Source organism: Cryptotermes secundus, unplaced genomic scaffold (genome assembly GCF_002891405.2).
Source record: "Cryptotermes secundus unplaced genomic scaffold, Csec_1.0 scaffold1269, whole genome shotgun sequence".
NCBI lineage: Eukaryota > Metazoa > Arthropoda > Insecta > Blattodea > Kalotermitidae > Cryptotermes > Cryptotermes secundus.
Genome location: NW_019720738.1, coordinates 457,504 through 482,896, shown reverse-complemented (window position 1 = coordinate 482,896; position 25,393 = coordinate 457,504). Strand labels below are relative to the sequence as shown.

Here is a 25,393-nt window from a genome sequence, read left to right as displayed (position 1 = left end):
CACAATCACCCTCACCTATCATCTGGGTCTGGTACAATAGGCCAGAAGTGGCAGCAGTACAAGGGACTTAGTCCCACCCCACTAGCATTAAAAAAATAATAATACTCTTCAGTTCTATACATTACATCTGAGCATGGGTGATTTTATACCAGAGTACACTGCATCACACCCAGAACATGGTATTCCTCAAAGAATTATTTCACCAGCAACTACTCTGAAGAACCATACTTCAAAGTAAAACTTCTAATAGCTTTTTAAAGGCTTGAGTTCAACATCCCTTAATTGTGATCAATACATTAAGGATTATAACTGTATCATCATGGCTTCCATTAAACTGACTTCTGGTATACATATGAACCTATGCTTACCACTCGTCACCATGGTTACTGAGTTCTCAGTCATACCCTCAGCTCATGATCACAGGGTGCTGACAGATTGAGTACTGAGCAGCATGTGTCATGACCATGGACTTGTGACTGCAGAGTTTATTATACCATTCACAGTTCAATTATTCTGCAGTAGATTTTGGCATCGTTTTAAGTGGCCCATATTCTTGCCGTGAAATGCTGTACTTAACAAAACATAAAAGTTATATGCAGATCTGTTGAATGGCACTTAGCCCTTTGAAGTCTGACTGCTAAATTGCTGGTGGTCCTCGCTAGCATAGTGATTTGGGGCTTGTGACCATTTACTGTCTGACGGCTGTGGGATGTGTTCGAAGTCTGAAATTTGTCTAAATGATATAGAAGTTCTTGTTTATACCGCACAGAAAGCACATGTCTGCAGTACAGAGACCCACCAGTTAATGCCATTTAGGGAAATAATCACTCTTTACTGTGAGACTCAAATGAAAGACTAAAACTGTGTGTGGAAAATGCAGTTTCTTTATGTTGAAGCAGGTGGTACTGCTATGCTTTATTTCTGCTTCTTGTTAAACTAACAGTGGAATTGGAGCTTCATATTATGGTCTTGCAAGACTGCTGTAGTTCACTTGTTCTCCATGGCATTGTTAGATTACATTATTTTGCTTTATGTATATTTGATTTCCTTAAATAATATAGTTATCCATTTGTAATAAAACTGTCTGCTTATGTATTATTTAAAAACTGATTACAGCATTACAGATATGAAAACACTGAAAATCTAAAGCAAGCAGCCATGTCAAATTTGAGTTAGAAGCCAACATTTTGGAGACCTGCCCAGTGCCCCCTTAATCAGGCTTGACGTGGACAGTGATTGTAAGATACTCATCAGCGAGTGTGATGGCCCATTCTTATTGGTACACTAGGCGACAGGAAGGCAGAAACACTTGGTGCATCTGTTTTCCGTGAAAACTTCCATAATGTTTTGCAAGGCTGTAGGAATTATAAGTCCATTTACTTACATTTTACTTTTTGTGCTGTATCCTAATTTTAAACATATATAAGCAGTTGTAGAGAGACTTTACTGCTTTTAATTTAATGCATGAAATAGTCACGTATGGTGAAATTAGCTTTTGTTTATAGAGCGCGTGTGTGGCGTGCATATTTAGAAATTTTGACAAACCTCATTCATGTAGATATTGTGTCTAAAAAAATCTCTGAGAATGCATGGCTAGTGATATAATGTCATTAGAAAGTTAGTAGATTTTATTTTCAATGTAACAATTGGAACCAAAATTGCCATACCAGTGGTTTTCTTGAACACACTGTAGGACTACGTACTAGAGGTGTCAAATACTCTCTAAGAAGTTCTATACAGAATGCATAAATTGATAGCACGAACAAATTAATCTGGGAAATTGGAAAGCTATCACATTTTCCTACTGATATCTGTATAAAAATTTTCACTTTTATTGTATTTAGCTGAAATGCCATGTATACATAACCACTGAATTCCATGTGAAGAAGCGTTACACACATATATATTCTGAAATAAGCTTCTTTGTGTGACTCCTTGAACCTGGTTCTCATCTTTCCTTTTCCTTGTTGTAATACATTATGTCTGTTTAAGAGGTTTAAAAAATTACTCCCCACACTAAAAATTCATTGAAGAGGGATGCAAAACCTGTTTTTTTTCTGGTTGCATGCTTGGCTTACTCTTTGACCCTGAGGATGGAGAAAATGTGTTCCTCCAATATGTCAGTAAACTTCTACCAGACTACATGGTATCACATCCGTCTACATAAAAATCTCTCAAAGCAATTTTAAAAGGTTCTGTATTACACCTCCTATTAAAGGTAAATGTGAAGCTGTCCCTGTGGTTAACTAAGCACTATGCCATGAAGGTGTATGGGGGAGCGGGTGTATAGATCCACATTTTCTTGACTTTGGCCCTAGTTGGAGTTGAGTGGTCAGCTGCACACCCTGGCTGCTTTACCTCTGAGGAAAGAGCCCGCACTACCCATGGACAGGAGGCTGGGTGGACTCCAGAGTCAGTCTGGACAATGTGGAGAAGAGAAAATTTTTGACCCTACTGAGACTCCTCGGTCATCCAGCCCGTAGCCAGTTTCTATCCTGGCTATTACATCTACTATTACAAACTTTAAAGGCATGATGTTAGCCAGAATTGCCATCCTGTGACATAACTGGCAGTGAATATGGTAACCTTAACCAACTGAGTAATCTGTATTTCACATTTCTTGGCCAGAATTATCATAGATTTGTTAAAACTCTGAACATGGTTACTTTTCAGTGTATGTATCTCTTTCTTTTCATAGATCTTGAAGAGTGAGATGTTAAGCTACATTCACTCTCAGAGTAAAACTCGCTACTCCTGGTGCTTCTATTCTAAACCATGTTTGCCAGTACCCTAATGTTTAGTTTTAGCTTCATGGTCAAAACATGCAGTTCACAAGCATGTGTGACTAATAGCCTCGACAAGTTTGCGCATGTGTTCCAGTTGAAGAAGAATCCAAAGTTCTTCCTAAGTTTCTATATCATAAAGTCACCGAGCCATCCATTAACATTAATCTGTGTCATACAACAGGACTCTGCATGCATTCAGTGATTCAACATCTGTATCAGCCAGCAAACTAACAGCTGAGTGGAACAAATTCTTCCCATGCACCATATGTGTAAGCTATAATTGATAGCACAGATATAATACAGTTTTAAAGTCCATGGCTGTTACCAATAAAACCTCTTGTTTCATGTCTCCTTATTAATGTGAAATACATGACTAAAGTTGAACAAAATCTATTTTGTTTTAACACAAATTCTTTGCTGATGCTGCCATGGAATCCATCTGTCTCATTAATCCTGTTCATATTTAACGCCCAGCTGTGAACGGATCTCATCCTCTAGTTGAGCCAGGGCCAGGCTGTCCTCATGGGTTACCTTGGGACTTTCCAACAAACCTGTAAACAAAAATAAAGAGTGAGATTACAGTCTTCTGGGCCATGATACCATGTGGTTCAGTAGATAATACAAACATTACAGGGGAATATACTGCCTCCATCTTGAGATGTCTCTTACCCTGAAGATGGTTGCAGTATGTTCCTCTGAAACATTGGTACCTGTCCAGGAGACTAAATGCTTGCGGGTATGTAATTGAGAAAATTTATGAAATTTGTTAATGCAAATGTATGCAATAGTGCTTCTTATGCAGCTTGCTCAAGCTGTGTATCCATATTGCAGATATGCTTATTTTTCTGCACAATACACAATCAGATTAAGAAAGATTTTAATATAGAGTTGTATGCCAATTTCTATTGGATGCGATGCCAAAACATAATGATATTTTCGCCCATTATCTTTGGTTAATACTTGTAGAAACGAGAAGAACCTTGTCTGAGGCAGCGTCGGACCTCAACTGCTTCGTAGCGGAGACCAGCACTATTGGTAAAGTTGAATGGTTTGGACGCAGTTGGTAGGATGAATTCTTTTGTTTTCTCTGGGGTGATTATACTTGTTGGGCACCAGAAAGGTCGGAGTACCTGAAGAAAATCACAGGAAGCAGTTCAATTATTGTGTCTATGGACATTATCCATCATCCTGCTTTACCTAAAATGCAGTGTTTCAGAGACCGGATTCTGTCTCCGTCTTTAGGCGCATTATGCTGTGCTTGGTTTATATATCCTATCTTGTGTTGGTGCTGATGTCTGGAGGGAGGAACCAGCTCTATAAATTGGGCCCAAGTGAGTGGGTTCCACCTAAAGATTGAGACAGAATCCAGTCTCCAAAAAGTTTTGTGTTTTAAATAAATACAGGGTGGTGGATATGTCCAGAAACACAATAGTTGTATCAATATACCATCATTACAAATTTACATCTTGCAGGAAATAGTATATGTAAAGCTATCCCTGTAACAGACTGTGGAGACTCATGGGGTAGTGAGACGTCGAGGCTCTCACATTTCCTAGACAGTCGGCTCACGGCAGTGAGGTTATCAATGTATGCACCAACCACCCCTTACCCCTAGGAAGATTCCTGGTACTCATTTCTGTTAGAGGCTGAGTCGACCCCAGGGCCATAGTGCGACTGGAAGAATTAGGTCAACTGAAAAATCCAGTGATCTCATTGGGAATCGAACCCATGATCTTCTGGCATGTAGCATAGTAATTTTTTTTTATGCTAGCGGGGTGGGACTAAGTCCCTTGTACTGCAGCCACTTCTGACCTATTGTACCAGCCCCAGATGATAGGTGATGGTAATTGTGGAGCAATTGGTGGAATGAAGATTGGCAGGGGAAACCTGCCCCAGCACCACTTTGCCCACCACAAATCCCACTTGACCAGTCCGGATCGAACCCAGACCGCCGCGGTGGGAAGCCAGTGACTAACCGCTTGAGCTATGACGCGGCCTCATGTAGTACCTCAACCAGTTACACTACCGCATGCCTCTTACAGGAAACAGTGTTTTTTACATCTATATATTAAAAAACTTAATTTTGTTGGTTGGTGGGCTGGTTCCTAGTGCCTCCAGATATGGTCTGCTCGCCTAGGGAAGGGTGTATAATCCCCTAGGGCAAAGTCTACACCACCCACATTGGTAAGGTGATACCGCATATTTTGACTTAAATGGTTCTGTACTCGAGAGGTGCCTGCATTGTATCTCCTCTGAAATGCTGGTGCTGATGTACAAAACTGCATGGCATCATATCCCAGAAGAATGTGATCTTGAATCAGTTCATAATTTATCTTAATATTGTATACAGGTTTCTTTTCACTGATGCCCGTTAAACATATTCATAGTGGCACAGAATGTAACCATGGTTTTAGCACTGATGGGTTCTCAAACTTAGTGATACCATGACACCTAAACAATACATATACCTACACTCCCCCCCACGATGTACAGTGACAGCAGGAAACTTTCCTGCTACTCTGCACCTACAGTAAGCTACAAAATGTTCATATAGCATTCAGAGGATCCAGAAAATGTTTCACCAGCTGCAACTACTTGTACATTTTTGAAAAGCACCTATCTTAAATCTTGCTAACTTGCTGAAACTGTGTTTAGATATAACTACATATCTGAAATAATTCTTGATAAATCAGTGACTTCTATTACAGCAAATCATGATCCCTCAGCGGGCCACGGCGCACAATTTAAGAAACCTTGTTATACTGTACGTACTTTAATGGTACCCTTTGTTCCAACAATGAATGCTTCATTGGGTAGTTCAACTCTTGCATGGGTACAGGCAGTCACCATTTTCCCTCCTCTGTACTTCAGACTTATGCTTGTGCTTGAGTCAACACCATTCTCATTCAGCACTCCCTGTGCCACGACGCTCTCCGGTAGTGAGGGACCAAACACAAACTGTGCAAGCTGAAGAAGGTACACTCCCAGATCCAGAATAGTGCCCCCATTCAACTCTCTCAATCTACAGAATTCAGATACTCAATTAGTTCACCAAAAGTTGCAAGGTTATGTAGCATCAAGTGACAAGATGAGTCACATGTAAGGTTAAATATGTTAAATCACACATGGACTTCAAGAAATATAGTGAAGTCATGAAGAAATTGTGTTAAACAAATTCATGTTTGCAGAACTCAGCTTGTGTGATGCCGTGCAGTCCGGTAGAAGGTCCAAGCTTTAGTCTGCTTGCCTGGCTTACTCTCTGACCCTGAAGATAGATGCAGTATATTCCTCTGTAGCATCAGCAAACTTCTAACGGAATACAGTGTCACTTCCCAAAAGGTTATGTGTTTTGTATGAGTCTCATAATGAATAATTATTTTCATAAAGAACATTAACTAACCAATTTTCATAACTGAGATGTACTGCATTTATTTTGACTCTGGGACTGACATTATTTGCGTGAAATTCACGCTTCAAGGGCTTAAATTCAAGTGACAATATGGGAGACATACTTGAACCTTTCGACGTCTTCAATGACGACGCCAAAGCTGGCGATCACCTGCAGTACCTCCCCCAACGTGCCGGCCTCAAGCTCCTTCTTGAGAGCATCATATGCTGGGAAACAGCGTGACCATACAGCTTCCATAAGAAACAACTGCTTCTCCTTGGCAAGGTTAATGAGCTCTTTGGTTTGCTTCAAGTTCACAGTGAGGGGTTTCTCACAAAGAACGTGCTTCCCATTGCTGAGCATCAGTTTTCCAATGTCTAGGTGCAGCGTGTTGATTGCCCCGATGTAAACCACCTCTGTGTTACATCCATTACACTTTTAAATGCTGAAAAATGTGTGACTCTGCTAACTAATTCACTAAGTACCCATGCAACTATGTAATTACTTGGCTGGCATTTTGATTACCTACATTGAAACCCCCATTTAAGGACTGTGTATGAAGCAGTCGATCTTAACAGTAAACCGAGGATAATCTTAAATGTAAAAAATTTAATTTTAGATTACTGCCTTGGGAGGAATGGAACTGAAAGTTATATGAGTGAAACCCTTAAATCAAGGAACATTAAATGGAGGTTCTGCTTTATACTGATATATATTAGAATGTAACATTTCTGTGCCCTATTTCCTATTGGAGACCTAACAGATCACTCAGACACATGAAATTTGCTCTGTACTGTTGCCAATATGCACAGTAACCATGGATGTCAAAGAGATGTGCAAGTACACTGACATTGTTTTTGGATGTGATTTGAATCCTCATTCCCAATGTTTTTATAATTATATAAATAAACTTCAATTTTTCATGATCTGACCAAAGCTGTCTTCTTTGGTACAATAACCAGTTTACAGATGGCATATGTCTACATGAAATTTACTGCATACTGTCATACTGAGAAAGCAACAACATTCCAGACAAAGAATGAGTGCTTCTGCTTGCATCAGATATAAAGATGCACTTCAAAACATTGTACTGAACTCACCTACATCAGGATTTTTTGCAAGTTCTTCATATGAGCCATATGCAATTGGAATGTTGTGTTCAGTTGCAAATGCTTTAGCCCGATCAAGTTCTTGGGCTGCTACAGCAACCACATGATGTTCGTCAGGTGGCAGGGTGCCCAGTGCTGTTACAAAGTCATGACTTATTTTGCCAGCACTGGCTATGCCCCAGCGAGTAGCCATCTACACGGGATCAAAAAGATACACCTGAACTCATAACAATGCTTGTCACATCACTGAAGTGGCAATGGGAGCTGAGGAAGGAGAGGAGAGGGCGGTGGACAAGCTGAAATAGGAGAATGAGGGGGGAAACAAGAAAAATGAGGTGAAGAAATCTGTATTTATTGCATTTCTGACTTACCTGATGATGCTGTCAGCATCTCAGACTAACCTACTAACTCAATGTAACCGAGCCTTCCTTGAGAAGCCACAAGTTGTGCAGCCACTCAAGAATTTCCAAACATTTTATAGAACCCAAATGTTCATTACAGTGTTCACAAGAGTCCTCCACTGGTCCCTGTCCTGAGCCAGATCAATCCAGTCCACACCACCCCATCTTATCTCTCTAAGATCTATTTTAATCCTATCCACCCACCTATGTCTTGGTCTTTCTGGTAGTCTCTTTCTTTCTGGCTTTGCCACCAATATCTTATATGCATACACATTGAGTATCTCAGACTATGCAACAGTAAATGGCAGGATGATAAGTAAATAATGCAGTGGAAAGTGTGTGAAATAAAATGATTGTTCGTTAATTTGAAGTGTTACCCCACCACTTGTCTGGAGAGACGGTGGAAAACCATAAAAAGCTTCAGTCAGGGTAGACAGTGTCCCAGGTGAGATTCAAACTGGGCATCACCATATCAGAAGTCAGAAATGTTACCACTCTAGCCATCTTGATCAGAGGAGGGGAAGAAAGATGGCGGAGGAGGGACTGAAGTATAAAAAAAGAGATGGAAGAGGAGGGTACTTACTTACTTACTTACTAATGGAGGTGAGCCCTTCTTGAGGAGAAGCCAAATCTGCAGCCACTCAAGAACTTCCCAGCATTTTATGGAACCCGAAGGTTCATTACCGTGTTCACAAGAGCCCTCCACTGGTACCTATCCTGAGCCAGATCAATCCAATCTATACCAATCCATCCTATCTCTCTAAGATCCATTTTAATATTGTCTGCCCACCTATGCCTTGTTCTTCCCAGTGGTTCTTTCCTTCTGGTTTTCTGACCAATATCCTATATGCATTCCTCTTCTCCCCCATTTGTGCTACATGCCCTGCCCACTCACCCTCCTTGACTTGACCATTCTAATTATACTTGGAGAGGGTGGGTAAGGGGAAGATAATGAAAATGGAGAATAAGGCACATATATTTAATTTGTTTCATTCTGGTCCGTCACACTAACGGGTTTACAATTAAGTTTATTTCAGTCCAATGTGACTTATAAGCAGCACAGCATGCATGCAAACCACACCGTTAATAACAAGAACACAGCACCAAGGGATAGATGACAATTCCTCTACCAAGGAAGATAAAACCAACCCACATTGGTTCACGAGTAAAATTCTTATCTTAAAATAAGTTTATACACACACTCATAAACATAATTTTAACGTAAGGAAGGTTGCTGTGGTGAAACAAATTGAATTTTTTACACAAAATACAGTGGAACATTTTTAGTTATCCATTAGGGAAGTGATTGCAACTACGCCACTTCTAAGTAATACAATTCAAAAACATTCTTATTACAAAAAAAAAAAAAATGATGTCAACATCTATATGACAAAAACCAACAACTACATATAGTGGGCCTCATAAATGTCTTAAGTGTTTCTACTCTTAAAAACTTTTACGTATTGGTGGATTCCTGATCGTACAGGCATACCTCTGATGATGATTCATTATGAATCGAAACATGTTGGGTAACTAGGTGCTAAAGTGGTGGAAGCATTATATGTCACATTGGACTGAAATAAACTTAACTGTAAGGTACATAAATCTGTGTTTAATTTCTATTTGACTAACTCACTCTCATGAGAAAGACTTTTTTTGTGGCAGCTGAAGAAATATCCTGTTACATAAAGCAGATTTTCATCAGTGTCTGATTATGGCATCATAATGCTGAAATACATAACCAAAAAATTAATGAAGAACTGAAGTAGCTGGTATAGATGAGTACAAAATAAAGACAGTAATCCCAAGTGATGTATTCTCATAACCGATATTCTGAATGCCTTTCTTGTCTCGTTCATATTATTCCCGTTCTGTTTGTCTCGATCTAAGCTTCTCAAAATGCAAGTACAAATTATGCAGCTTATAACCTTCCTTACTTCTCTCAATTAGAAACATACATCATCTAATCCTGATTTATCATAGGCCATAAGGATTTAAATAATTACCACTGTTAAAATCACACGTTCCCAGCAGGCACAGCTGTTAACTAGAGGATGAGTTGTACATGCATAACAGGCATCTCATGTTATGTAATGGTAGACATGAACACAGATATCTGTGTTGATAAGAAAGCTCTCAATGTGTGGCAGATTCTGTTATACACTGGCAATGCGATCATCACTTTTAAAACAAACAAGATAATGACTACCTTCTACAGAATGGTTCCTGATTAAAAGGTCATGATCTAATGAAACTGGTTTCAGTTCAGAAGAATTATCTACCATATAGTATTAAGTGATTACTGGTATGTTCCCAACTTATTATCATCTGATTGATTACACATGACTCTTGGGCAAAGTTTACACAAGCCTGGAGCAAAAGTTATATGTAGCTTGGCAGGCCTCATACAAAATGTAACAGGACAGATAACCTAAATAGAAACTTAAGTAAACTGGAAAAGCAGAATTTCAAGTTCCCACAGCAGTGACTACAAAGTGTGCTATCAACTGGAATGTGATGCATAATCCTTCAGAATGTACTGCCTGCATCTTGAGGCCTGAAGTGTGCTAAGTAGGCAACAAATGACTCAGTTTGCTGCTGCTTCTTGCTTGTTTAGCATACATTTTACCCTGATGATGGAGGCAGTATGTTCCTTCTAAACATTTATGAACTCCTGCCAGAATACATGGTGTCACATCCTTCAATGTAGTCCTCTTCAGCTTAGAAGCTTCGATTCTGATGATGGTGTAGTAAACTTTATTCATCATAATATATTCCAAACCTGAACACACTGTTTCAGTAGGTGTACCTGCTCCTGTCCTCGGGTGTAGTGCATCTACTCAGTTATGTCCATTAGGAAGAGCTGATCCCAATCACTGGACTAAATCAAGTAGCTAACCCCTCCCAACACCTGAGGATGGAAGCAGATCCAGCTCACGAAACATCTTGTGGTTCAGAACACTCTACAATGGATAATGTCCACAAATACAGTAATCCTAAAAAAACTACAGTGTAACCCTGACCTGGGAAACAGTGCATTTGAACACTAAAGTGAGGACAATCTTAAATGGAGATAATTTAACACTGAGAATGAGATTGGATCATTGACATTGAACGTTAAATGAGGGAAAACCTTAAACTGAGGAACATTATACAGTGTTTCACTGTACTGAAGTCTTAAATGTACACTGATTACATGACAAATAGAGAATTAATAAATCCACCTAATAATGGTTCTTTTAAGTTAAAAAACAGTGGAAAAGTTGTAACTCTGTGACTTTTTATGTGAGGTCTGAGGTCTTTGCAGCAGTGGAGACATAATTTGTGGTCTGCCGGGATAAAACACTGTGATCTGGTTGGGGGTGCCAATATTTATGAGGACTGTACAGCCTCCATTTTCAGGGTAACAGTTGTTACTTTATTCTAAAGTAATATAAGACATGCTTAAAAACATATTCTTACTAATTTCTGGAAAGCAGAGTAATCAGTAGATATCCTCAAATAATTACCCACGAAGTCTGTGACATTCTATGCACACATACAAAAAGGTTTCTTCCAACACTGCTGTTTGTATTTCATTCCTTGTTCTATGCCATAAAAATAATTATTCTTTCTGAAGTTTGCTGTCATTACATTAATAAATAATCAATTTTGATGGGGGGTATATACTGTAATGTGTTTGGAGTAGGTACTTCCATGGTAACGCAATAACAGTGGGCCATTGCACAGAGAATGCTGAAACAACGAACGCGTTTCCCTGGAGATGAACAACAGAAGGTTCATTGCGCAACAGTGGACTGTCGAAAAAGCAGAAACGGATCTGTGAGGAATGGTGTCTGGTATCCGCTCTGCAGAACGCCCATATAAGAGAGTTTGAAGCAGAGCTAGTTAGGCATGTATGAACGAGACAGTTGGGATCCAGCTACGGCCAAGGACAGTTGAGATGTCATAGCCGCAGAAGGCAGTATAAGCATTGCAGTGGAGGCAATAAATGTGATACTGCAAGTAATAGGAATTGTATTCCTGGCTCTGAGCAAGTATGGATGAGCGAGTTCAATAAATAATCGTTGAATCCGAAGGCTACCTGAAGTTATTTGTCGCGTGACATACCCAACACGCGACAATATATATATATATATGTGTGTGTGTGTGTGTGTGTTCATTACAATTTTTACACTTTTGCACCCTTGTTCTTCAGAGGTATCAAATCAAATAACACTTGAAAAGCTTGAGAACATCACTGACTATAAGACACATTTCAGCATCAATGAAATCAACATAAATACACTGCTTTATATGATTTAAAATAACAGTATACACTTCCTTTGTTTGCTAGGCTGCTTACAATGAGACATCAAGACATTTTGATTTACATCTGTTTTTCTATGTGCATTAGATGAATGGCAATATGACACAACATAGAAACACAACAATGTCAACATGTAAATCAAATAACCAAGCTCTAAACTTCTATGCTGTAGGTGTTTGGTTCAAATCTTAGCTGGGACGCTGGATATTCTGAAACTGGCGTTCCTCAGTCTCTCCAGGAGAATGACAGGATAGTACCTCAGTTAGGCCATGGCCATTTCGTTACAAATCCTTCCTAATTCTTCAGCAATCTTATCATTCAGTGCTATATAGTACAGACACTGCAAACATTACTTTAAAATATACTTCGAACAGTAATGTTTATGTCAGAAGTACATCGATGCACACAGGTCATGCATCAATTATTTCTTGTCATTACATGGAAGTTATAAAAATTTGTAATACAGGAATAAAATACACATCTTAATTATTTGAATTATGAATATTATTTATGAACAGTTGAATATTTTAAAATAATACCTCACAATCACAGGTTCTAGCAGGGGTGGGATTACAATGGCATACACATCTGAATTATTTGAATTATGAACAGTATTTATGAACAGTTGAATATTTTAAAATTATATCTCACAACCACGGGTTCCAGCAGGGGTGGCGTTACAATGGCAAACTAGCCTTATACTTCTTTGTGTTTTGGGGGGGGGGGAAAACACGAAATTTATAAAAGAATCAACTATGCAAAATATTAAAAATGGAGGATTTTGAACACAATTTCTGGCACTATTTATGTTTCAATATACCGATCCACAATTGTGGAACGATCTGTTAAATGCCTTACAATTAAGTGCGTTGGGAAATGTTCTGCCCCCCCCCTCCCACCTTTCGACAAAATTCCTGGCTGAATCCATGCCGGCAATTACTTCCAATACTAATAAATCAATTTTGCCACGTTAAGTGCGTGTTGCGGATAAGTTAAATTTCATCAGACCGTGCAAGTGTATTAATTAATGTGCAGTTAATACGAAAAAAGCTGCCTCATGCAGAAACTCTTCTAACTTGTATTTTTGTGGGGCCCCGTTCAAATCCCCGCTTGGGAACACGGACTATAGGATTTCATGGGCGTTCATGGGTTTCCTCATTCTCCAGCTACATGCCGCGATTGGACCACAAATTAGGCTACAGACGTTCCCTTTGTCATCCTTCTCAATTCAAAATTTACTATCATCCTACCATTCAGTGCTGTTATTATTATCTGAGCTACTATCAGCGTGGTTAAACCGCAAGTAGATCGTCACGTATTTAAATCGGACTGCGTACATGGCATTTTTAAATTTATAGTAGCGAAAAACTGTTCGTAGTGTTTGAAACCTAAAATCGTCAATCCTAGTTGTTTAATCTTTGATCTTCATTCTCTTAAATTTATATTTCTGCATTACAAATCGTGTGGCAAGTGTTTATTGTCCACTGACTTCAACACTTGCTGATATCTCCATTTTTGATGTAACATGAGTCTGGGCTTTTCATTAGAGGAGGAAAAGAAGGACATTCGATTTCATTAACCCAGTTCGTAATATGTTCATTATTAAGCTTTATGGATACATACCAGTCAATTTGTTTTCCTAATATTAACAAATATATATCTCTAACTAATACAACGTTTCACGCCTATCTGAAATAGACTACAGCAGCATCTATCGCTGATATTTCAAACTGCTATTTCGAAATTCTCTCTTGAGGGGGCAGGCGTGTGTTGAGCAGCAATGGCAGGAGTGGAGTGTTGTAGTATGAGGGTGTTCAGGATGTAATTTTCTTGAAGTTTGTAAATGTTTAGAGGTAAGAATTCATGTTTTGCCTCGCAGTTAGTTTGTATGCTGTATACTGCTTGAAATGTAGTTATATTTGCAGCAGCTTTCATAGAACACTGGTTCGTGTGCTTGTCCCCATTGATTCACTTTCCGTTAGCTGACCGCCATGATCTCGAATGTGTGAATGACTAATAGCGGTATCTTGGAATATCCGGACTGTCATGCAAGGGGATATTTTTTCATTTATTGTATTTTCACTCTTAATATTTTGTTACCGAAATGAGCGACAGTTGTGATTCCTAAGCACCAACTATAAATTTTACAGAGGGATTAAAACTGTTAGGACCAGGTGGGTGCTGTCCTGGTACTACTAGATGTTCGTGGATGCAAGCATCAACTTCGGGTCCAGTAGTCATGTGGCAGAAGTTCTTTTTGAATATTCATTAAGTTTACTTTCCAACCCATATAAGTGTGTGATAACTGTTGTTTAAGAACAGAGCAATCATTACAGATTGGTTCATCGTGCTGGTGTCAAGTGAGTTTGCTTGTGATGTTTGGAAGAAGTTCTGAAATTTATTGTGATGTTAGTCAGTGTGTACAAGAAGCGCGTAGTTTTACGAACATAATCATGAAGGAAATGCGTGATATGAACATTTGCCTTATCCACACATGTCAGTTGCTTGGGTCGTAAATTCGTTTATTCCAAGGGCTGTGGATTTGGGGGTGTTTGTTACAGTAAGTCATGTTCTGCGTCTCTCAGAATGCTGTGAAGTTTATTCGCTCTCAAATATGTTCAGGATAATTCTGTATTACGAGAAGTGGGTTAGTAATTTGATTCCATGAAGGTTAATTTGAGAATGAATACTGACATGGCCCAAGTGTTTATATTTGATTCACATGTGGACTTTGAGAGAGAGCAGTGTTATAATTTGCAAAGCTTCTGTTACATGCTTAGTTAGATAATGTAGTGTGTGTAGCTGTTGCTATGCAATTACTGTGGGATAGGCTAATAAACAGCTGTTACCAAGCAACTGCTCAGTAAACACATTCCTATGGAAATGAATACATACACAACAATAGACATAATGTTGGAACCGTGGTGTTTCCCCTGTGGTCCATAGCAAGATGTTATGAGAAGGACAGTTTGAAGCAGCAAGTTAAGTTATGGAGTGTTAACCAGCAGGCAATGGTGTGACCACATAACCTGAAGAATCTCCATCATTAAAATTCGTTGCCAGGAAACGACTAGTGAAGCAGATTGAGAGTGATTTGTAAAGTGCTGAGATCAGTGATAGCGCTGTAAGTGCTTATAGTTCCCGAGTGATGTAGGTAGCCAATAAATTCATACCTCGGCACATACCTCATCTATAGTCACACATCCAGAAATCGTAACAGTGTGTTAATGTCGAGATTTGAAGTTGAATACTGAGTTCTAGTAGGAAAACATAAAGGAAAGAGTCCACTTGGATAACCTGGGCATAGATGGAAAGATAATATTAAAGTTAAAATGTTGGGACTGTATTGAGTGGTATAAGATAGGTACTTGAGAGAGCTCTTGTGGACATGGTGAGGAGGCTTTCGGTTCCATAAAAGCTTGAAATGTCTTGACTAGGTGAGGGACTGGTTTCTTAAGAATGTCTGAGCTGCAAGGAGTTTGGTAGGCAGTTAACATGAAATAACTTTATATTTTGCCCATGCAGGTTATGTGTTTTGTGTGATCATCCGAACAAATATCAATTACTTCCATAAACAGCGTTGACCAATTTGTCTTTGTAATGGAGAGATACTATGTTTCCTGTAAGGTATGAACTGAATTTTTAAATATTACTTAAATGTTATGCTTGAAAGAGTTAAACTGTTGTCAGTGTTTATGAAGGAGACATTTCCGTATGCTGAAGTAATTTGAGCCGTAATAGCACCATCTGTGCAGTGACAAGGGTATGGACTGGACAACGAAAGAATCAGGGTTTGATTTCTGGAAGATGCAGAGATTTTCTTTTCTGCAGCATCTAGACTGGTTTAGTGGCCCTTGCAGTCTTCTTCCTCTCCCGTGGGTTGAGTGTCCAGAGAGTGGAGCTCACTAACCTGCATCTAGTGCTGAGATTCAGAACGTATGGAACTAACGCTCTACTACCACAGATGTCTTCATGACACTTTACTTAATTAATCTCAGAAGCAACTTTTGGGTTTTCTTTACACCTGATAACATATCCTGATTAATTAAATTTGCTGACTTGTTCTGTTGTTTGATTCTTGTGTCATTTTTGTGCATATACATTTTCTCTTTCAAAGTCAGTGTCAGCTGTTCAAGTGCCCCTTCTGAAGTATCAGTCATGGTGGTGGTGTAGTTTTGAAACCTGAACTATGTATCATTCTGTATTTGTTTCTCATTTGCCTAAGATAAGCCATGTGTAAAATGTACTGTATTATTGTCTTGCTATCGGATCTCCCTTGTTATTACAGCAGGGTTTGAGTAGAGGACTGTCAATGAACTGTTTCAGAACATGTTGTTGGAGAAAACACCGAACATAGCCTGTCCTCAGACTGATTCTGGCACTATAATCTGAGAATCGTGGCTGTGTCCTGCCACTCCAGCGATCCATGCCACCGTTCATTAAAATTCTGGAACTGACTCAGTCTGCGTGTCACAGGCAAGGTCAGCTTTGGAATGACCCCTGAAAGCTTGCTGAACAGCATACATGACATGCTGACCCTCCTGGCAGGAGAGTGTCATCTTCAGGAAACCTATCGTTCTTCTTCCCCAGTCTCTCCACATTGATGCTTTCCTCTGGATATCCACTCTCTGTGAAAGACACCTTCAGTGATCTCTCGACTGCCTGAATATAGATGGTGGACACATGATCAAAACCCTGAGATGTCCCTTCATCTCTTGAACTGCTGGTGGAGTATTTGCAGCCACCCACCCTGTCATGTACCAACAGACACGGCAGAGCCGTTTGAATGGTTGCAGCTGGTCTTTCTTCCCAGTTATGGGTTACTCACTCCCTTCAGTAGATATTTCAACCTTAACAGACCCCTTGCTGGAGCGATGAGTACATTTTGGCTGCTTTTCTATGGTCTCAGGAGATGCAGCAGTTGAGGCCTCCAGCGTGTGGAATGGATCCAGAGCCCTCTAAACAGGGATCCATGGATACCACTTGTCTGACCACAGTGAGCCAGGTGGTTGAAAGAAATAATCATGGGTATCTGCAGTAGCCCTTTTGGAGAGTTATTTCATGGCCTTTTCTGTAGGTATTCCACATGATGCTGGTGATATGCTATCCTCCCCACAGAGCCCTCTGTGTGGGGGGAAAGAGGATGTTAGCTTGTGTTATCCGAGGGGCACTGTTCACTTCACTGCTCTTTTGCTGCTACGTAAGTGTCAGCAAGGTAGCCACTCGCCACCATCAGTCAGTCAGTTGTCAGCCAGCCAGCATAGCCTGCTGCTTACAGGGACCGCCACTAGCAGGGTGATGGGCCGACTTGGTTCCCATGTAACGTGTACAGAAGATATCTTATAGTGTTCAAATTTACTGCTCAGCATCTGTGAAGGAACAAAAAAGAGAGCGGAAGAGAATATTCACAGATAAATTCAGAGATTTTTCCACTTGAGGGCCATAGTTTTCACTTGTCATGGATGAGCACAGGAATGGGTTTTTTGAGCCCTGGTGACTTGTATTCCTCAATAATATTGTCTTCCGCAGTATTAGCCTGTCTCTTGTACCCCATGCTGTGTCTAACAGAGTAGAATGTTGCATAGAATTAATGTTCATGCTGTGCTTAACATGATGAAACGAAATGTATCGTGTAATTAGATTAGTTGGTTCATTAGTGTGAGGTATATTATATGGGTGACAGAGTTTTAGAAAGGTATGTTTTTATGCAGTTTTGTATTTTTGTGTAGATATATAATTTTTTTTTGTCACACCGTGTATATTCTGTTCCCATTTTTGCAAAGCCAGTGACATTTTTCAACACGTTTCCATCGTCAAGTCCCCAGATATATGAACATTCATTCGTTCATCAGTAATCTGTCAAGACGACAGGTCCACAGTCTCTTCCAAAACAGTTCCTCCACTTGATGCGATCTAGAGCTTTCTCCTTCAAATGAGAATATCCTCTTTTGTCCCCAAGGTCATCCAGCATCTTCTTACATCTTCTTCCTCATCCTCTGGTCACTTCTGTTCGCCCCTCTGGTTTGTTTGTCTCCAGAGGAAACATCTCGCATACATGCTATGAACATATGCTTAAACTTTATAACAGTGTTATGTACCTGTATTTTAACTTCATGGATACGTTAGTGTGTCAGCTCAATATTAAGCTTTAAAATTACAGTAAAGCATTGTTATAGCGGACAAACGCGTGGTATAGGGTGTCCATTATCGCTGATTTGCGCTGTAATCAAGTGGAGTTTATGGATGAAATCATACTTGAATGAAAAAGGAAATATACAGAAGATTAAAATATTTTTTTTTATTTTCTTGTATTGTTATTCTAGATATCAGTAAAAATGAGTCCGCAAACAAATTTTCTCCCCCTCTCCTCTTGTAGTATAACGCTGAAAGTCACTGCCATCAAGTGTGATTCTGAACCAGTTCAGTCCCCAGAACCCATTTCCCCCAAATCCATCTTAACCATAAGGTCTCTCATTTATTTGTGTTCCACGGCATTTGCGACCAAATTTTGCATTAGATTCGAAGTGTTCACGCAATCCAAGATTCACATTATGGTACTTTGGGTTATACCACCGTGTGGACTTATGGATAGTTATCGTTCCGGAAGAAACTTCTGCGTCCATCTTCAGTGTATAGGATGTTCCGTTTGAATTACTTTGTTTTGGAATTGACTGAACCTTAGCCTAATGAGCCCTGTGAACTACATGGAATGTAAAGGAATTGATGACAACCATAGACATTACTACGCCAACATTGAAGCGCGGTGTTGTGACTAAGATACCTGGCTTTATCCCAGGAGGCACGGTTTCGATTCCCGGTGCCGGAAATTTCCCGATAATGAAGCAGGAATTTTAACCACTTTGACAGTTCATGTAATGGACGGAGAATATAATGTCATAGAGTGAAGTTTTGGACGTTTTCAGATAAAACGTCCGGCCACTTCTGCTGCGAACCTCCATTCCCTGATGCCAAACCTGACATGGAAGAAGTGATGATAGGAACATCCGCTAGTGAGAGGGCGATGGAAGGCGTTGCTTGTATAGTTATACAGGGTGTGCATTTATAGAAATACCACGGAGACATTCGACGAACGCAAAGTCGGAACCTTTCACGGGCGGTAGCAGGGTTTGGCTGCTGCTGGCGAGTTCAGTATAGAGTCGTATCTCTATATATGTTAATGTAGGTCGTACATTATGAAGACTGTGTTGGCTGTATCGGTTTGTAGGATAAAGATATTTCGTCAGGCTTCCCCGCTAGATCCTGTTGCATTCTCCCCTCCCTGCCCCAATGAGGGAGGCATGTTCATATGTCATTGCACCAGCTACGGCTCCTTCCTTTATAACAGAAATTTCGCACAGAGTGAAAGATGGATACCGGCTCATATGAATGTAAATAGTTGGCCCACTTGTCAGTTTTACAGTATGTAGTAGCTGAAACTTAGGAGAAGTAATGACACGCAAATGCTGTATTGTTAATTAATGTCTGGTTATTATATGTTTTGTTCCACAGTAAATGTGAAATTCAATTAAATGATTCTGTCTTTGGCAGCAGAACTGCGCTGAATCTGTTGTCCCGCCATTTCTGTGTAGCACCGTCAGTCTAAGCACTGAATACTTTAATCGGTAACGCATAGAGTGTCAGTTCATTAAATACGCCCACGAACTGTGAGCCGGGATAGCGAAGTCGGTATAGTCACTAGCTACTAGCTGGACGACTGAGGGATCGAGTTGGAGTCCCGGTGAGGTCAAGAATTTTCACTTCTAAGTGTCGTCTAGACCGGCTCTGGTGTCCACCCAACTTCCTTTCCAATAGGGGGTAAAGCGGCTGGAGCGTGAACTGACCATTCACCTCCAACAGGTGTCGAGATCAAGAAAATGTGGTTCTATACATCCACTCCCCTATATGCTTTCATGGCCTAGTGCTTACTTAGGGACAGCTTTACCTTTTACAACCACTAACTTGTTTTTGGCGAAGGCGTGATGATGCGGAATTAAAATGTAAAAGCACGGCTTCTCAAAAATATATTACTATTTTGAAATTCGTCCTCGGGGAAAATATTTAATGTGCAGTTTATTACAATTAAGCACGTGACATCTGCACTGCTTCCTGCACTAAAGAATATGGTCACCGCATCTCATGCACGGGGATTTGTTTTTGACCACACTGTATAAGCATAAAGATCATAAGGATTTCAAATTTACTGTTGTGAGGAAAAGAAAAGGGTGGTAAGTTTCGACCCGGGTTCAGGAACTACAGTACTACTTAGCAAACTTGGGTACCCTGCACAGTGGCAACAGTTAACATAACATTTCATATCTTCTGGGAGTTCGGGGTAGGAAGGTTACACGTTTCCATTTGTATCAGATGATAAAGGACTGTAAACAGTAGCGCGCGCGCGATTGATAGCTTATCTCTGTTCACATATATTTGAGCGTGTCACTGAAATATAAAACATTAATTGTGCAACAGCGCCGTTAGTTCGCTCTGTGACCACATGTAGCCCGGCCATTCACCTCACTTGATTACAATTCGTAGCCTTATATGGTGGATCGGAGGTTTTGTTTGTAGTTCGACTGGCCCGAAATGGAGAAGGTGACGCGGCCTTCGTTGGCGCGAGGTCAGGACATCCTTGCTGAGTTAGTGAAACTCGATGAAACTGTAGCTTGAAGTCGCGTGAGTGGCGGATGCCCACGGAACCCATTCCGTGGGGTAGTTTTGCAGGTTAATATTAGAGTCAATTTTACCGACCACACAACGTATTTTTATTATTATTACACAGGTATTACACGGGTGTAATAATAATAAAAATATGTTGTGTGGTCGGTAAAATTGTCTCTAATATTAAAAAAATACACAACAGGATGCAAGAAACAATTAAAGTTAGTTCTGGAGGTGTTTCGAAGAGTTAAAAATGTTACACCAATCAGGCTGGCCTAACTGAAACAGCCGAAACTTCTATTCGGGAAGTGCGGGGTTCGAAAATTGGCCGGCCCACTTGCTGTCTGATTTCATCGGTTGGTTAAGGCACTATGCTACAACCCGGAAGGTCGCGGGAACGAAATCCGATGATATGGATATTTTCAATTTGCCTAATCCTTCCAGCCGCACTGTGGCCCTGGGGTCGACTCAGCCTCTAACAGAAATGAATACCAGGAATCTTCCTGGGGTTAAAGGGCGGCCGGCGCGTAAAGCTGACAACTCACAGTCATCTGTAAGCCTATTAAGTAGAAAATGTGGGAGCTTCGGCGTCTCACAACCGTATGGGCCTCCAAGATCTGTTACAGGGATAGCTTTACTTTTTACTTTACGCCTGGACGGCTTCCTTCCAGATCCCTTGCAAGCCATCTGTAAGACATTGTACCCTACATAGTCCCGATACTGACAGCGTAGTATTCGGGATGTGTCGCCGTGTGGTCTGATAGAAGTTTACCGACTTTTGGGGGTCGAAGAGGAGACCGAGATCTCACTTCAAGGGAAAGCATAGAGTGACAGTGTTCGAGAGCACGCTTGTACACGTCACCAGATGTTATTAGGATGACGAAATCATGGAGGGTATACCAGTGGGGTAGAGCAGTCGGTATAGCGACTTGCTACGGCCTGGACGACCGAGGGGTCGGAGTTCAAGTCCCGGTGGGGGTAAGAATTTTTACTTCTCCACGTCGTCCAGACTGGCTCTGGGGCCTACCCAGCTTCCTATCCAATGGATACCTGAGGGCTCTTTTCCCGGTGGTAAAGCGGCCGGGCGTGAAGGTGACACCTCTAACTAGTTCCGATGTCAAGAAAATATGGATCTATACATCCATTCCCCCCATACGCCTTCATGGCGTAGTGCTTAATTAGTTAAGCACAGGGATAACTTTAACTTTATTAGGAAAACGTCAAGGAAAGAGATCACTTGGTAAACCTAGGTGTGTATGGGATGATAATATTAAAAAGTAACAGACTGAAAAATGTGGATCGGATTTATCTGGCTCGAGCTGGGGACTGATGGAGGGCTCGTGTGAACACGGTAGTGAACTTCCATGGAACCTAGAGAATTCCTTGACTAGCTGAGGACTTTTTAATTTCTGAAGGCGTCATGGATCGGGCTGACGTAGAGGTAAAGCTGTAGACTCGTTTTCGGGAGGTGCTCGGTTCGAGTCCCGGACGGGACGGAAGTGTTTCGTTGTTTTGCTCAGTCCCTCGAGGTAGATGTCCCGATAGTACCTCGATCAGGACATAACCGCTTCCTCCGAAATCCTGCGCAATCCATTCAGCCGTGATCGTACCATGGACGGTATGTAGTCTGGTTACTGGTCTTCTCGAGAAATAGCCCAAAGAAATGGTCGCTGCTCCACGGAATCAGGAGTTTGCAGGTTTCATTGTATAGGAACACCCTGTAGTGTGGCTCTTAGAAGACCAGATGGAAAATAACATTATTTAAATGCGAATTAGCTTCGAGGGAGGCGAGACATGACGTGAGGGTTTCCTCCGATAAATAAATCGATGTCTGGGTGTTAATTAAGGCCGGAAACTTCGGATGAAGGCGTTTTAGGTAATATTTTTGTGTGACCTTTTCAGTGGGTGCATCTGACAGGCCCTTGTGATGACGTGCTGCTTTCCCCTCCCCCCCACCCACAGCCTGCGTCACAGTGTATTTTTATATTACTCTGAATAGACAGGCCATAAAAATACACTTTTGTTTAAATTGGGTTGTTATTCGTAATATCCGGTCTAGAAAACCGAACTTAACGGCCGTCGGGGATTCGTTGCGCTGACCACGCGACACCCTCTATCCGCTAAAGTTGGCACTAACCTCGCCGACAAGCGGCGGTCGCTCGGTCGGTATAGTTCGCTTGCGGACTCAAGCCACTGAGTTTGTTTTTTTGTAATATTTAACCGTTAAACCCATCGCCAGGTATCATCAAATGGGGGTTTTATGACACTGTTTCTGGATTATGTACCGTCGGATGACTGATGAATTGTTAAAGATTTGGAAGGGGGCGATCGTGGAGTAATCGAGAAGACAACTTAAAGATAGCTGAGATTTGAACGGAGCACCTCCCGCTGGAGCGACCTGCTTGGTGGTGGTGGTGTGGCCGCCACTGACACACTAACCCACCGTTGTTTGTTGGGCTATGGCAGTGTTGGCTTGTGTGGACATTGATCTGGGAGTGCCTACACAGGCCGGCTTAATCTGTACGGATAGATAACGTTACGTCAATCAATCGGACGGAGGGGGGTGGTTGACTCGAGATTGTGACGCGGAGCGGATAAGAGGAACCAACCCCCCACCTCCACCTCCTTCCTCTTCCGGAAGAACGGAGTGTTTGCCTGGAGCCTTGCCAACACTTCGGAACGCAGTGGGAGGGGTTGGGGGGGGGTTGCTCAATTTCAGGCTATATCACAACCCTCTAATGGAACATACCCTGAGCCAGTTTCATCCTTCTCCCATTACAACCTGTCCTTCAAAGATCTCTTGTCTTCTGCTCTGAAGATGGAGGCAGTGTATCTTCCGAAGCCTTGATACCAACATATGAGACGGTAAAATGTTTCCTGATGCCCTAGACTTGTATTCAGGAGGGATTAGGTTCGAATCTTGGCCGGGAAATCGGTCATCCTCAGCTTCCGCAATCCCTGCAGGGAAATTCCGGGATAATACCTCGATTAGGTCATGACCGATTCCTTCCAAATCCTTTCACATTCATTCACAACCATCGTGCCATTCGACGCTACATGGTCGTGATCAGCCTCGGAAAATAACACAGAAGGCTGTGCCGAATTCCTTTCCTCCCCTTGGGGTGGGGTGAGTTCACTTGGTAAGTCGGCCACTGTTTGGCATATTGTACCAGCGCCGAGTAATAGACTGTGAACCTGTAGCAGTCGGCGGAATGAGAACTGGCAGGGGAACCGAAGTACTCGGAGAAAACCTGCCCCAGCGCCACTTTGTCCAGCACAAACCCCACATGACCTGACTTGGGCCGCCGCTGTGGGAAGCCGGCGACTAACCGCCTCAGCTATGGCAAAGCCGTACTTGCCTCTTGGCTCTGCGGTCCTGTAAGAACCTTTGCCATTCGACGCTTCTGTCGTCGTTTTGCCTCTGTCAGTCTGCAGTAGTGAGATTAGGCAGACAAGGGCTCGCAGCATCTTACTATGCGCTTCTGTGTCTCGAGAGGAGAATCAATACTGTGACGTAACGCCTCTCAACACGTGGGCATCGTGTCGGGATCAGCCGGAAATGTCACCCCCACGTCCTTGTTTTTGTTAGGAAGATTTGCATCTGCGTGGATCACGAAATATTGCCTTTGCTTTAAGCGTGATAAGTTTGCTCACTAGGCTACGGGCTGGACGATCTTCAAAGGGGGTTCGATTCTCTGCTGCGTCCATACCGGCCCTGGGGCCCACCAGGTTCCTATAGAAGCTGACGACTCTGTGTAGGGCCGAGGTTAATGCATAGGCTATACCTCCATCCCCCCACTTACTGAAATACAGGGACCGAAATTTGTCAGTTCAGTGCATGTAGTTGGGGAACGAAAGCTGGGTTCAGTGGCTCATCGGTCCGTTGACTGCGGCTCAGTAATACAATCGCGCTCGCTGTGTTACGTCGGGGCTGTGACTGCAGCGAGCTGAAATATCGGTCGGAATTAGGTCAAGGCCTCTCTGTGCTGCTGGAATCGGAAGGAAAGACGCGGGCTGACGTCATTTGGCCAATCTCGAGTGGTGAGATTACGACAGCGCAGCGACTGGTGCGAATCCTTGAGAACCTAATAGTCGCTCAGCTCGTCGAGAAATGAACGCGTCTTCCTCCGAAAGTTCTTTACCTTTTTCACAAGAATCCGCCACCTCACCTTCTACCGTTAGCAGTAGTAGTAGTAGTTCCCCGGGGAAAGTGCCCCCGTTACCCATTTGATAGATTTGCACAGTTCGAATCTAGGCCCGGACACTCATTGTCCTAATTGAAGTTTTCGTGGTTTTCTCAGTCCATCCAGGTAGATGCTGGAATAGGACCTCAATTAGGTGACCGTCGCTTCCTTCCGAATCCTTTCCACGTCAATTGTATGTAGTGTAAAGTAACTACCCACAAAAAGAAAGCCTGGGCGCATCGCAGCCGGCAGGACTGATGTGGAGAAGAGAGAAATCTTTTTCCTTTGCCTGGAATCGAAGCCTGTATTCCTCGCTAGTCCAGTCCCGTAATCTAGTTGTTGTACAGTCCGAGCCATATTCTGTGCAGCAGTTATTTCCCTTAATTGCTCTTTTTCATTGCGCTTGCGTCGAAGAGGACTCTGGCTTAGTGTGCTTCTGTCGGATACATTTTGTGTATGCCTTACGCTTTTACAGTTTGCAGTACTTTGAACCCTGGACCTCCCGACTAACGCCCTAAGTCATATGTTGGGACATGACTGGCCGACCAAGAATGCCGT

The 25,393-nt window shown here is 41.7% G+C and overlaps 2 protein-coding genes across 5 annotated transcripts in view; one reads left to right on the top strand and one right to left on the bottom strand.

Annotated features, from left to right (window-relative positions):
- Positions 1 to 1,005: 1,005 nt before the first annotated feature.
- LOC111873256 (trans-1,2-dihydrobenzene-1,2-diol dehydrogenase) lies at positions 1,006 to 13,703 on the bottom strand. Of its 3 annotated transcripts, none has more exons than XM_023867823.2 (6): positions 13,617 to 13,703; positions 7,275 to 7,476; positions 6,299 to 6,590; positions 5,559 to 5,808; positions 3,766 to 3,916; positions 1,006 to 3,337 (listed from the first exon to the last, which is right to left on the bottom strand). In XM_023867823.2, the coding sequence occupies exons 2-6, from the start codon at positions 7,474 to 7,476 to the stop codon at positions 3,234 to 3,236; spliced, it is 999 nt and encodes a 332-aa protein (XP_023723591.1). In that variant the 5' UTR covers positions 13,617 to 13,703; the 3' UTR covers positions 1,006 to 3,233. The 3 variants fall into 3 exon arrangements, with proteins under 3 accessions (XP_023723591.1, XP_023723582.1, XP_033610932.1); XM_023867814.2 differs by lacking the exon at positions 13,617 to 13,703 and adding an exon at positions 9,691 to 9,797; XM_033755041.1 differs by lacking the exon at positions 13,617 to 13,703 and adding an exon at positions 9,321 to 9,341.
- Positions 13,704 to 13,749: 46 nt separating this feature from the next.
- The window catches only part of LOC111873174 (ADP-ribosylation factor 6), a 28,481-nt gene continuing 16,837 nt past the window's right edge, over positions 13,750 to 25,393 (top strand). The window contains exons 1-2 of one of the 2 annotated variants that reach the window (XM_023867679.2): positions 13,750 to 13,846; positions 15,519 to 15,620. The gene's annotated coding sequence lies outside the window, so the exon portion shown is untranslated. The remainder of the gene's footprint in view (positions 13,847 to 15,518; positions 15,621 to 25,393) is intronic. The other variant, XM_023867670.2, reaches the window with a different exon arrangement.

What these genes read in the sequence shown, in the direction of transcription:
- LOC111873256 (XM_033755041.1), bottom strand. An exon ending in TGCAAAAAATCCTGATGTAG is followed by an intron (nt 6,591 to 7,274) that starts GTGAGTTCAGTA and finishes GATGTAACACAG; the next exon opens with AGGTGGTTTACATCGGGGCA. An exon ending in GAAGACGTCGAAAGGTTCAA is followed by an intron (nt 5,809 to 6,298) that starts GTATGTCTCCCA and finishes TGAATTCTGTAG; the next exon opens with ATTGAGAGAGTTGAATGGGG.